The 14,646-nt window shown below is 33.9% G+C and overlaps 1 protein-coding gene across 28 annotated transcripts in view; it reads left to right on the top strand.

The window, feature by feature from the left end:
* LRRFIP2 (LRR binding FLII interacting protein 2) overlaps positions 1-14,646 on the top strand; it is a 54,302-nt gene that overhangs the window by 13,591 nt on the left and 26,065 nt on the right. For 9 of the 28 annotated variants that reach the window (XM_066992218.1, XM_066992233.1, XM_066992229.1 and 6 more), the window contains 8 exons: positions 3,655-3,741; positions 4,747-4,797; positions 7,548-7,601; positions 9,311-9,376; positions 11,433-11,474; positions 13,839-13,913; positions 14,379-14,426; positions 14,512-14,556. In XM_066992218.1, the coding sequence (XP_066848319.1) occupies positions 3,655-3,741; positions 4,747-4,797; positions 7,548-7,601; positions 9,311-9,376; positions 11,433-11,474; positions 13,839-13,913; positions 14,379-14,426; positions 14,512-14,556 (468 nt within the window). The remainder of the gene's footprint in view (positions 1-3,654; positions 3,742-4,746; positions 4,798-7,547; positions 7,602-9,310; positions 9,377-11,432; positions 11,475-13,838; positions 13,914-14,378; positions 14,427-14,511; positions 14,557-14,646) is intronic. The other 19 variants (XM_048075490.2, XM_048075488.2, XM_048075485.2 and 16 more) reach the window with 9 other exon arrangements.

The following is a 14,646-nucleotide window of genomic DNA, read 5'->3' as shown; positions in this document are numbered from 1 at the left end:
GGAAAAAATGGCGTAAGCGGAGACAATTTTCAAAATAGCTGTAAGTAGTTGTTAGCAATTATTTTTAGGTGAAAACAAGAAAACTGACTATGTCACCTGTAATGGAAAGAGAACATTCTCTTTCCAGCATATATTTACTAAAATATATGCAATAAAATAAACTACTCAGTGAGTATTGCTACTAGGTATCTGAAGTGCTTGAAAAGAGCAAAAACTGGTATATTCTTCTAGAATTAAATGCTGTTTATGCAGGCTCAAGGAAACATTATTTATATTTTTGCATATGATACTTATCTGCTTTGAAATGAGTATTGTGAATGAAATGAATTCTGGAACTCAGAGGTAAATGGATGTCTTAACTCTGTTACTCAGAGTGGAGCTAATACCCAAAGAAATGCAGATATGGCACTTTGTTTAAAAGCACCTTTGTGATTAGAATAGAAGGTAGAAGATAAGAAACAGTGTTTGTGTGTTTATGTATAAAGCAAAATATTATAGATTTAATTATTAATTAATACTTTTTAACCCTTTTTTTTCTATTCAAATAAAGTCTCAAGGGCCTCTTCCATCTATCTACCCAATCTCATTCTTTTACAGAGATCTTATCTGTACTCCGATACTTCCTTTCTTGGTCATTTCTCTGAATAAATTCCATGCAAGATCATTGTCTACTTTTGTGTCCTATTTGCCTTCCATAATTCATATTCAAGGGACTTTTTTTCTTTCTGTCCACATGTGTAGGTATGCTGGTGTGGATCAAACAGGTCTGGTTGTCTCATCTCTCATTTGCAGTTGAAGTGACTAAGAAAGCTCAGCTATCACATTTCTTTATAGCAGCTGTGGAAATCCCCTTAAGAAGTTTTTAAAATAGTGTCAAATTTGCTAGGTTATGGACAGTCCAGAGTTTAACTTTTTACTTCAGGAAAATAGGAATTTGGTATATATTATAACTTCTGAAGAAGCTGCACTTCAGTTAGCTGATACTGTAATATATTTATTATAAGTAAAAAATGTATTGTTGTCTGGTCTATAGCCTGTATATAAAATAACAGATGAAACAGAGATGAGGACTGTAACAACAACAACAACAAAAAAGTCTTGATTTCCTTTCTGTGCCACTTTTATAGTCCTGACAGCATCACCTTTTCTACTCAACCGTCTATTCAAAGCTGGTGTGGTATTTTATTTCCTCTAACAGATACTTAATGGATTTATTTCAATGTAGCTAAATAATTTAAATAAATAACACAACAGAGTAGATAGCAGCACCCAGGAAGAAAGCTATGTCCTTTTGAATAATGGTTATTTCTTTATTAATGTTAATTTTAAATTTCAGTTACATAGTTATCAAGATTTGCATGAATGCTCTTAATAACATGAGGTTTGCTCTCTAACAAATCTGCTGAAAACACAGAATTACTTGATGGCCTTTTGAATTCAATGTGATTTGTCTCTTGCCTTGCATTGTGGTCTTCTTGAAATGGTGTACTTGTTGGATTAATCTAGCTGCTCAGATTAATTGTTAATGTAGTACTGAACTGGCTTTTGCTAAAAATTTTCTCTAAAAATATAAGGCTTTTTCTTCCATTTCAAGCATGTATTTTACAATGAATATGTTTGTAGAATTTTTCTGAATTTTATTAAGGGTTTAGTAAAATGGAAAAAAAAAGTTTTCCCTCTACTGTAGGAACATGGCTGTGAAACTTAGGCTGTAGGACTAGGAGAGAGCGGTGAAACAGGCCTTGGTTTTTAGCATGAGTCAGTAAACGAAGGAACTTGCTATCTTTAACCATAAAGCCCTGCCATGGTCTAAAGGCTGTCTGCATATGTCTGCCGATCTATAGACAGAACTAAAGCCAGACATATCAGCTGTTTGAGTCCTTTCTCTTTATGTGCTGCATACGTGTCTGTGTGAAAGTTTACGTACTGCATAAGCTATGATTACAGACGATTACAGAGTAGGGTTGCAAGGGAGAAAAGACTTCCTGTTGCAGGGGATTCCCTTGCTTTCTTGTATGGATCAGACAGGAAGAAAAGCAGCTTTATTCTGCTGTGAAAAATGATAAAATAGTGGCAGTCAATAGTGGTAGCACTGACTTAGAATCATTTCATCTGAGTATGGAAAATATAGAAAAACATTCTTGATGAGTCACTTGAAGTTAAGACAAACTATTTTAAGCGACAAAGTTGTAATGTGTTTGCCTTCTTTCTTGTTATTTAATAGATATTTTTGTCCTTGTAGTATAACTTGAACTTAAAGTTAAATACCTCTTCCTTTTTCCTGAAGCACAATAAAGATAGCTATTTACAGTTTTCACAATTTTTATAGGTTTTTAATGTTTTACATAAACCTATGCTGTACCTATGGCAAAAGGAGAAAAAAATGCTTGTAATACAAAATCTCATTGCATAAAATTGTTTTGGATTATAGGAATTGCAACGCTGTTGATGTTTTTCATAAGCTTTTAAATAACACTAAATAGACAACTGAAACTTTTGGTGGCAAACCTGTCTTCAGTGGTTTAATGTTTCAAAAAAATTAAGTGAAAATTTTCATCAATTCATTATCCAAATACTGAAATTCAAAAATTGAGAAACTTGAGCTTGTGTTTTAATCAACTTCTAGCTTTATGTCAAAATCCTTTTTGCCTCTTGTAATTAAGAGATTACATTGGAAGTAGTATTTAGGGTCTGAAACCAATGTGTTTTGGTTTTTTGGTTGAGGCTGGACAGAGAGGGGGAAAATCCATAGTTGTATCTGGCAATAGCCAGGTTTCCCAAGCAGTTCATCAGATCTAAGAGCTCTTTCTCACTGAACATTGGGACCATTCACTACTGTTTATCTTGCCCTTGTATTTGTGGAGTCTGGTGTTCATAAGATCCGTCTGCAAGCCAATTCAATCCACTAGCACAGCAGAAAGATAATTAATGTTGTGTGTATGCATTTGTCTTATGCTGTGGTAGTTAAATTGGCTTACTGCAGATTTCAAGTTGTGGAGCTGTCTGAGGAAGGTGTTGGGCAGTGTAAGGCCCTAAATGGAAAGTTAGGGAAGTCCCATTTTGATGAATAGTGAAGTCAGTTCTTCAGAAATTGTAAACGTGCATTTGTCTGTCTTATTTTGCCCAAGAATCGGTTTGATTTTATGATTGCTATTTTAAGTAATTCCACCTCTAATTGCAGCTTGCCTTTTGAAATTATTCCCATGAGAGTAGAGCCTTTAAATACGACATGAGCAGTAGTGGTTGTTCAAAATCTGTTTTGATTCTTCGTTTTTTGTTTGAATGTCCTTCTGTGGCTCCAGATATTACATATGCTTATGTGCCTGTTTAAATAGGATGCACAGGCAAAGATCTCTTCAAGTCTGCAAGGCCTACATAATTTTTTAGATTTAGTGGTGGTAATATTTCTGAACTTAGTTCCTCTATCATTATGTAACTCTTGACTACATCTATATGGATGTAAGACTTTACATCTTTAAAGATTTCGTTATGTATGCTTTCTGAAATGTCATTCTGAGAACTCTATTTTGTTGACTACAAATGTATTGTGATTTTAGAATGTTAATGTATTTTTGTGAAGATGTTAAATTGAATACTCAAACTGTTACACACACGATGTGTTATAAACTTTGAATTCTTCCAATTTACTTGTAGGCAGAAGCCAGGCTTGCAGCGAAACGGGCAGCTCGAGCAGAAGCAAGAGATATACGTATGAGAGAGCTGGAGCGACAGCAAAAAGAGGTAGTGTAAATTGTCAGGAATTATTACAAACCTGTACTAAAATTCTTAATATATATATATATTTTTTTTTTACTTGCTTGGATTTTGTCTTTCAGGGCAATTCAGCTTTGTACTGGGATTTTCAACATCTGGCAGCTCTTAGCTCAATATCTATAGTTTATCTTAAACTTAACATTAGATATTAAACTTAATATTGTCTGGATTTGAATTGCTACGTTTGTGTCTGAGTCAGCTGATGACATCTTTCTGGTTTTATAAGAACCTTTACTTAATGCACTTGGCAGTTTTTACCTGTTGCTGTGCAAAAGATCCATTGTAAGTGTGCATAACAGCACAGCATAAATAATAAACCTGACTGTACTTGAAATGTACACTGCATAACGTATAGGGTGAAGAACCATGAAAAAGAGTTAAAGAATTATTTTTGTTTTTTGCTTGTTATTTATGGTACATTTCGTAATTGGATAATTTGAATATGTGACTTTAGATATGCAGTTTCTTCCTCTGATTATTCCCAGAACATTCACAATAAACGCCTTTTGTTAGGACCTTCATTTAAAACAACTTAGTAGAATTGGGATAATATTTACACACAGTTATGTTTTACTCCACACTTTTTTTTTTTTTTAAAAAAGGCATCTTTTGAGGGAGCAAATCTGAAAAAGCAGATTTTCAGCAGTATTTGGTTATCTCATGGTTATTGCAGTTGATTCAGATTCTACATGGCATGCAGAAGTTTCAGAACTTATTAGTTATTCTAATTATTCAAATTGTGTAAATGATGCTTGCTTTTTTTTCCCTGTGTTAAGGAATACAATTTTTAAAATGTGTTTTGCTTTGGTTGTTCTATACCTTGTTTTGTAACGTCTGTAGGTGTCTGATACCGTACTGAACATTACATGGCAATTAACATAGATTTTTCTGAATTTTTGATTTAGGAATCTCATGTGGTGACTAAACTATATTGTAAATGGCTTGTTTGTTTTTTGTTTTTATATTCTGTAGTTTTCTCAGCATTCATATGATAGAAAATGGGCTCATATCCAGAAATGGATGGTAGGCTAAAACCACTTCTTGTGCATGTTTTTGCCACTCAAGGAACTAACAGGATTTGGAGGACGTAATGCACTAATGGTTTGCAGTGTGTCATTTCAAACTGTTTCTTACTACTGAAAAAACACAAATTAAGTATGGATGTGGATTTGCAGGGTGTTTTATGGAAGCAAAAGGCAAACTGAAACGAGATGTTTTACTTCAAATGAAATGCTTCTTGTTTCCACCATGTGCTGGCTTCAGTTTATTAATTATTTTATTTAAAATGAAATCACTTCAGTTTCAATCTATGTAAACAGATAATTTTGGGGCTTTGTGGCTTTTCTTGTGTGTGGTGGTTTTTTTTTACTTTTTTTTTTCTTGGCAGACTTGCACTTATTTGTTTCCCTTTGAGTAACGTTGTAAACACTATTTTTTTCACTGATAAGTCACTTCTACGACTTATAAAATCTATTTTTCAACAATTTGTTTAAAAAAAAGCCCCTTTCATCACTTTCATCCTTTTGCTCTTTGTCCTTTGTTTCCTCTAAGTAGGAAGGTATATAAATAGTTTAGTTATAGTTTTAGAAAACAGTTTATACTAATTTAATCAGATGTCTCTTTAGAGAGTTCTTTTCAAAGACTTCATGTTCCCTGTAAAAAAGAGTTTTGCTGGGAGCTTGTGGGTTTATTTAGTTGTTTTCTAATGTGGTGCTCACTGTGAATGATTTAAATCGAGATGATTTAAGACATCCCAGAAGTAAAGTTCAAATACTTAAAGCTACTGTGACAGTTAATTGGCACTTACGTTGAAAAATCCTGGAACTGCCATTACAATATTATTTGCAAAAGTTGTGCTGACCTGATATTGCCTCTTTGCATAGCTGACATTTGTGTATATTAGTTTTCATGTCACTTAACAGAAATCTTTGTGGTTCTTTATATCTCTTAGTGGAATGCACATTTGAATGCTCTCCCCAACCCTGAAAAGCAAAATTTTCTCCGTGAGCAATCTCAATTCAAAATTAATACCACCTTCTTCCTGCACTTGTAGGAGGTACTTTTGCTACAGGAAGTTTTCAAGCAAACGTGGATTCTTTTCCTAGATCAGGAGACCTAGCCTCTGTCTTAGAAAAAGTGCATATTTCAAACTTAAATTCTTAGAAATCCAGCTTAGAAATACTGCTCTTTGCAACATATACTGTGCTACTTTATCCTTTGGCTCCAATATGCTGAACACTTAACGCTGGCTTTCTATTTTGTGATGTCTATCAGGAAGAGGCTTTTCACTAACTTAGGTAACTGTGTACAGAAAATTGTATCAAAATCTCAAGTTTTGCATTACCAAAATATAATTATATATAACTGGGGGAAAGACGAGTGTTACACTGGCAACTAAGAATAATCCTACCTAAGCAGCAAGCTGTCTGCTTGCAAGCTGCAAAAATTAGTAACGTATACTTGTTCATTCACAGTGATCTGACTGATGCACTCAAAAGTTACATAGCAAAAATGTTCACTTTAAACCTCAAAGTATGCACTTTATAGAGAAAACATCATTATGAAATGCCCCTCTTCTTTATGCACCCCTTGAACAAGGATGGAGTAATAAAACGATGCAAAATTCTTTTATTGCCAAGAATTAACTAGGCTTTTTGAGTAGTTCCACAATAATATTAAACATGGTAATATATTCAGTAATAAGATAGGAAGTAATCATGTGACCATAAGTAGTGTGAAAGCCAGTTACAGGCTTTAGATGACCGCTGCTGACTTGGAGGCTGAGTTTTTGACTCTGAAGATCAATGGCTTTCAATCTTCAGAATAGTTTGACATACTGAAAATGATAGAAAATGAGTTGTTTGAGGAAAGATTGTAGTTATGGAGCCCTGTTCTGGTTTTCAAATATGATGCTTTAAAATTATTTTTAGTATGTGTATGTATTGAAACTAAAAATTTGAGAAGCTTATGGAACTTGAAGCATTTTAATGCTTAATTTTAAATTTGTTCTATTTTTGTCCTACTTCTCATGTATTCCCCTGTTTGAGACAAAATGAATGTTTCCTTATCTTCAACCAGAATAAGAGAGATTAAGGTGCCTTAGGTACCTGGTGCTGCCGCCCTCCCCTCCCACCCCCCCAATTTTAAAAGTTGGTTCACCATTTTCCCCTGTTGTTGTAGTTACGAACTACATATAGAACTTAAAATTGATCAGTTTGCTTAAGAAGCTTTGTTCTGATAATAAGGGAGAATATCACAGAATTGTAGATGTTGGAAGGGACCTCAAGAGATCATCGGGTCCAACCCCCAGATATCAGGAATATCTGAAGTATGTATCAGGAAATTGACAAGGATCATCTCTTTTAGGGCTAAAATACCTTTGTAGAATGTTAACAAATGTAATGTAAAACTTTTAATATATAGGTTTTTTATTATTATTTTGACTTTAACTTCCTCAAAAATTCTGTACTATTTTTCTTCATTAATAAAGTACTCAGAAAAAAGTTTGTCTACTGAATATTAATTTTATTAACCTCCCTTATTTTCACCTCCTAACGTGTGTACTGTGTTGGTATACTTACCAAAACTAGGGGAAATCACAGTTCTTCTGACTTTTCTGACTTGAGTGAGTTCACTTGCCACAGTGTATTATTCAAAATAATACATGGCATTAAAAGTGCTAACAGCATGTTGCTCACCTTTGCTTGCTATTACTTTGGTGATTTCCTTTTTTTCTTTCTCCATGAAATAACTCTGCATTTCTTCTTTCTTAGGAAGATTCAGAGAGGGCCAGGTATTCTCACCGGTCCAGTCGACATTCATATTTGGTTTGTGTTCAAACTGTGTATTTTTCCCTTTCCATTGTGCCCTTTAAAAACTATGTTTTATTTGGGTTTTGTGTTAATTTTACCAGGGAGCAGATGATGCTTTAAGTCTTCTAAGTATTAATAGTTTCAGGGGTCAGTATTTTAAGTTGCGTGTAATGTTAAACTTCATTTGGCATTTTATTTCCATCAATTCTAACAAGGTAGTATATATATATTTGTATGCATTTAAAAAGAATCTCAATTTCAATTCATTCTATTCAGTCATTTCAATTCTTTAAGTATGTTAATACAATAAATAACTTGGACTTCTTTCTACGTATATTTATATTTTCATGGCTGAAAATAATTGAGTAGGCTTTGGAAACTGCTTAGAAATACACATAGCTCAACAATGAGTTATTTGGAATAACTTAGATTTAATGACAATTTTTGTCATCTTTTAGTGTTAGTCTAACACAATGTATTTCTTTAAAAAAAAATCTGAATAATTGTACTCACTTAGGCTTCATATATTGCCAGTTAGTAAGAATTGTTTGTCTTGTCTTACATGGTAGAGTATTGAAATTCCTACAGAAGTTGTTAATCATCTCAAAGGTTACTACTACACATCAAACCTCATGGTTGGATGTGAAGCTGCTATTAACAATAAAACACTAGTCTAGTTTAGATAATGGTGGTCTAATGGGAAAAAATCTTTCTTGTTTTCCCTGTCTCAGAAGTTCTGCAAACAGGCAAATTTTATTAAATAAAGTAAATATTATTACTGGTGACTCAGTATTAGTGCCACTCAGAATTAGTGCCACTTACTGAGTAATGCTAGTTTGTAGCTTCAGCTTTAATTCCAAATGATGCTTGTGGCCATCTGCTCACAGTTCTGTGAGCAGAATTGTTTTATTTGCACTTCAAGTATTACTGTTGTTCTATAGTATTAGTGGGAGAAAGAGGAGTAGTACCTTAAGATACAGTTTAAAGAAGAGTTTGGTATGATGGAGGAGTTTATTTCTTTGAGAATATGGGAACTTATAATTTGTTAGTGGCAAAAACTTATCTGAATGATGCACGTTATTCCCAATTACTGCTAATAAAAATATTTATTGTATTGTATAGACTTTCCTAGATCCTATTTAGGTCATTATATGGTGATAAAGAATGGTTGTATTGAGGTTTTGTAAACGTTTTCCTGTTTTCAATTGATCTGCCTAGGAATAAGGTTGGCATTGATTTTCATATAGAGGCCCAGCAGGGGGACAAATTACTAAAATAAGCAGGCTGGTTTTCTTTATTTTGGAAGGTGGAATAAACTGTTTCTGTTTGATTTAAATAAAATAAAAATAATAGCCACTTAATAATAGGTTTAAGTAATTAAATGTATTCTTTGATAAACTAAATTTTTCATGATATTGTGTGTGTCCTGATGTTAAGTAAGTGCTTCTGCAATTTTTCACACAGGTATTTTCACCAGATAAATCTTCCAAATCATCTGGTGTAAACTGCTTTGCAATCAGTAATTGATTTACAGGAAAAATAACATAGCCTATACAATATGAAGGTGCTTACAGACTTTGAAATGTTACAGGTTTACTCAGATCTGCTCTTATCTTGGTTCAGTTAATATTCAAAATATGTGAAGATGGAGAGTAATTAGCAGTTACCATTAGAGCTTCCTTTATTGTTTTTATATATTGATGTATTTTGATTTTGTTCTTAAGAGTCCTTTGGATATCAGTGGGTCTCACAGGAGCAGAACAAGTACCTCCAGAAGGAGAGATCTTGTGGTGTGTAGCCTGGAATGAGCTTGCTTTGATGTGTTCATGTTCTAACGTTTTCTGTGTCTACTTACCAAAGGAATAGTTTGGTGAAAGCATGCTTCTTTAAGGAAAACAGCATTTATTGGACTGTAGCAATGATTGATGTAATCAAGCACTTTCTCTATGATAGCAAATTTGGGGGCTTAAAGAAAGCCTCAACTTGAAATTTGCAGGGAGTTAACTTCTTCTAATGTCCCCAAAAGAGAAGTAAAATGAAATGACAAAGGTTGAACATCAGCCTTGGTAGGTATAAAGGTGTGGCTAGAAGTTCTGTCAGGAAGCCTTTTTTTTTTCTAAATTATATTGCTATGCTAATCCTATCTTTTGGACTGAAATGTGAACAAAAATTCTACTTTTTCAGAAATCTATATTTGTCTACTTTGTGGTAGTTCAAGCAATTTATCAATGAACATTCAAATGCAAGTTCAAATATTTGTTAGTAAACTGTTGGGCTGTTAGTGCTTTACCATTAAGTAAAGGTGTAAGTTAAGTGTTGTGATGATAATTATTATATTAGTATGATCTGTCTCCATTCTCTGATAGCAAGGGTATTCATTTATAGGTAATAATTACAAATTTAAAAAAAAAAAAAGTTGGATAGAATGGATATAGAATCTTGTGGTCCTGTATGGTAATACTTCCACCAACCCAGAAGGTTCCACAGGCTGCAAATTGTATGAATTAATAAGTCATATTAAGTTATGTACTTATATGAATATTATGTATATAATAACACTTTGGTTCGTGCATTACTTACAGTCAGAATAACTGAGTTATACCTGTGAAATTGTGATTGAACTGGAAAGGAACAAGCTAACTTTGCAATGTTTATGGATTTTTTTTTACATTCATGTTTTTAAAATGTTGTTGAGTGACAATAGACATGGGGACGCTGGCTAATTTATTATTACAAAGCTGTTTTCATGAAATACCCTTAAGAGTTCCATGTTCCCAGATCCAGCTGGTAGTGGTGATGCTGAGGAAGCAATCCTAACAGGCAGACACACGAAACAGGTGTACAACATATGCCTGTTTAATTTCCATTGCTTGTTTATAGGCTGTGATGACAGGTCAGCACAGGCAGAAACACTCAGCATTCACCTGAACACGAAAGGCCTCATCCTGCTCCTCTTTTTCTGGCTGACCAAGATGAAAGTCTGTTAGTGAGAAATATATGCAATGTGGTCTGGCCTCAGACAGTCTGTCTGTCCACTAACTGCCCTGGGCCTTCATACACAGCCGTGCACCCAGAAAAGGAGTTGGAAATGGAAGAAGACAGACCAGATGGGCCTGATGATCATGCAAAGGGCATGGCTAGACAAGGACAGTTGCCAGAAGTGTTCTCTGTGCACAGGCAGACCCTTTTATCCCACTGTGTTATCCCACTATCCTCCTCCTTCACACCACACTTGTTCCTTCTGGAAACACCTTTATCCTTCCCTTTCCTCACCCAATCCCCAGGTCGTACTTCTGTGCATAATGCATAATCCCATAATGCTTTCCATGCCCTGTGGGCTGTAACCTCCCTCGGTCTGTGAGGTGCTCCAGAGAGCCCCCAAATTCTCATGGGTTTCACACTTCGACAGTGGGGCTGACTGATGGTCTTAGAGGCTCTTTTGCCTGTTTGCATGTGAGACTTTCATCACCCAACAAATGCTGCCTCAGTTTAATGTAATCTAGCATATCAGATTTTACTTAATTATTTAAAATTCCGTTACCAAAACCACATGTATTTCATACAGCTTACTGCCATCCAAAATCATCTCACTTTTCCCAAATTGGGACGCTGTGGGGAAGAAATTAAAAAGTTTAACAAAAAAAAAGTTTAACAAACAGTATTCCAGCCTCAAAATGCCCTTTAGGTTGGTTAAATGGCATTCCTGCATGTATATATTTTTCTTAGTTAGCAGAATGTTTTCTTGTAATTCCTAAGTCTTAGTCCTTCTTTAAAAAAAAAAAATCTACTTTTTTTTTTTTTGGTACTTCAACACCAGTATTTTAATTTCTTTTTCTTTTATCTCAGTATGACCGTGCTAAGGATAGACCTACAAGATACTCGGTCCCTGTATGTTAACATTTTGCATGTTTTTGTATGAGTGAAGTCTGCTGTGTGATTTATTTTTGTATGTGGTTTTTTTTTTAAGATGTAATGACACAAACTACTACTTTAAAAGTGATTTAAAAAAATATAAAAGATTAATACTATCACTTTCAGACCTAGAATAGCAATATTGTCTTAACACTTTCCATAGAGTGCATATATAAACTTTCCCTGAGAGAAAATCTGAAGAAGTAACATACAGAAAACAGAAGAGTTATTTTACAGTAAACACTGTTATTTATTGGTCATTGTTAAACATTAAGTGTAGTTACGTGTGACATACAGAGGACAATTTAAACACAAAACCAAAAATGGGTGTTTCTACATATATTTGTATGCTGTGTTTCCACATAAAAACTTAATACAGCTTTTTTCAGTCTAGGGAAAAACAAGTTGTTTGTATACCTTTACTTTAAAACAAACCCCTTATCATTAGGAATTGGTAGTACAGGGCATCACATTCTTGTTGGCATTCTGCCAAGTAAGATTCGTGTGCATCTCTAAACAAAGGCAAGCACCAAATACCACTAAAAGTAGTGTGTAAGCAGTTTAAAAAGCTGAATTTGCTTAAACAGCATTGTCATCTGAGTTAGCTGCAAAGAAGCAAACATAGTACAACGTTTAAAACAGTCTGTAATGTAAAACCAATAGACTAAAAATGCTTAACCATTTTTCTGAAAGGCTTAAGCAAAGCCTGTCTTAATCAAAGATGAAGGACGGTTGTAATTTCGCTTACCATCTTTTCATACAGCAATAGAAGTACGGCATGTTATTCTGGTCAAGTAGTTAGAATTTTCTATGGTGTTTTCATTGCAGGTGATAAATATCTTAGAGTCAAACATAAGGTTTTATGTTTGAAGGTGATGTTATTTAGTGGTATTAATTCTCTAGATTTTATTCTTAGAGTCATGCTTACAGTGAATGTCAGTACGAAAAAGAAAACTGCTTATGCCCATAAAGATTTCTTGGTTGGTTTTCTGCTATAATATTTATTACCAACACACTAACTGTGTGGGGTTCCATACTAATACAGGGCATGGATAAATTTATTAGTTTTTTGGCATGCATATGTCTTTTAGGAAAAAAGAAACCTGTAGTATTGACCAAATTCTGACCTGAAGTTGAGTGTTCCAAGCTGCGGTCATGTCAGTGGAATTAAGTAAATGAAACTCAGTTGAATATAAATACTCTTCTACGAGCGGCCTGTAGAAGGGTCTTTTCAAATTTAGAAGTTGTACCTCTTTGGATTATGGTTTATTCAGTCAGAATGGAGATAGGTGGTTTTTTTTTGTGTACACTTTGACTTCTACTAGCTAGAGAGAGTTTAAATGTAGATGTGAATTAAAGTAGATGGTATTTCCCCTAAACTTTGACATTGTCCCAGTGAGTTTTTGAAAAAGAAAGACATGGAATATTGTGATCTTCTGAAAGCTATTATACAAAATACAGTATGTAATATAAATGAATGTAGTGCCAAGAAATTAAATATTTTAGATACTGTTTTTCAGAGGGAATTGACACCGATAAAGTGGTGCTGGCTTCAGGGGTCAGGGGAGTTACAGCAGCAGTGGATGCTTGCGTTGAGAAAAGGCTGAAGTAATTTTTATATTTCATTTTAGTTACTTGTATTACAGCATTTTTCTGCATGCTTTTAAGGTGCAATTGCAAACAAATATTTTTCCTGTACTCTTAGTTCTTAAATAAATGTATAATATAAATCTTTCTGCCTCCCTGGGATACAAAGCACTACTTTCCTGAAGTGCTTTTAAAGTACCACATTATACCACATCTCTTTATCAAATTTCTCCTTGCATGTGCTTATATATACTGACTGTGTGGGGAGTGTCTGAAAACAGCAGAAATAAGCCAGAAGTTTAACTGCTAGGCTTCAGAATTTGTGCTTGGTATCAAGAACAGTGTTAGGAATCAGACTAATGCTGAAGAATCATGAAATGTGACTCTTAGGAATTTTTCTTCCCCCCACGTTCTTGTTCAGGATGGTATCTAATGGAAAGAAGACCAAACAAACAATTGTACTAATTATTAGTGAGTTATGTCTATTTTTTTTTTTGTATTTCATGCTGTACTTGTCATGTTGTAGACAAATTTTTACTGTTTTCTTATTTGTTAGGGAGGTAATAAAGCTATTTACTACTTTGGGCAAGACATTAAAAATACAGAATATGCTGACATACAGAAAAAATTTACAGTGTTCTGTACAAGTTCCGAGCTTGGGAATGTTTGGGGAATGTTGAGATGGAATTTTTATTCACAGGATCTTTAGATGCAACCTTTATTCTGTTCTTTTTATTTTTTTTTCCTCCACAGAGTGGACTTTACCATGATCAAAGAAATTATAGCAGCCTTAGATATAGTAAACCAGTTCCTTCGTATCATACTCGGGTCTGTCTTATCTTCCTATATACATTTATTAATACATAAAATATATGAAGCCTATTAAAAATTTAGCACCAACGTGCTACTTCATTCTACATTACTGTAAGTGATAAATTAACAGCCTGGTGAGATCGGTAGCATCTCCCAGCAACTGCAGCTACTTTCATGGTCAGGTTTAAGTAAGTACTTAAAGGAAATTGATGTGTCTTTTGAAAGCTACTTAATTTCGTATAATTTTCTTCAAATCTTTTGATAAAAATTCTAGCCTGTTCTTATTAGTGTTTTACATTATGATTTCAAAGATAATGGATTTTCTTGGAATCTTTATCCACACTTTTCTTAAAGGTTTTCTCTATTATAGCTATGAAATTTAATACTTCAATCTTAAGACCTTTTGGTGAATGTAGAGCAATAGATAAAAAACATTTACTGTACTGAAAAAAAGTTTTTTTTCTATTCTTCACATTACAGTCATCTTCCCTGTACAGTGATCCAGTGGCAACAACTAGGAATTACAGGGTTAGTACAACGTGATAAAATATTTTTCTTCTCTTTAGATATTTTAATGGCCCTCAGAAATTTAAATTAACGCTTTTCTTTATAGGTGTCTTCTTCTGTAAACACTGGTTTGATAAGAAGTATCAGTTTGGTTCGTAAGCGCCATTTGCATGGTTGCCTTAAATTTGTATTGTATGGCCATGTGGCTTGACAATATTTAATGTGCATTCATTTCATGTTT

Source organism: Anser cygnoides, chromosome 2 (assembly GCF_040182565.1).
Source record: "Anser cygnoides isolate HZ-2024a breed goose chromosome 2, Taihu_goose_T2T_genome, whole genome shotgun sequence".
NCBI lineage: Eukaryota > Metazoa > Chordata > Aves > Anseriformes > Anatidae > Anser > Anser cygnoides.
This window is presented reverse-complemented; position numbering and strand designations above follow the sequence as displayed.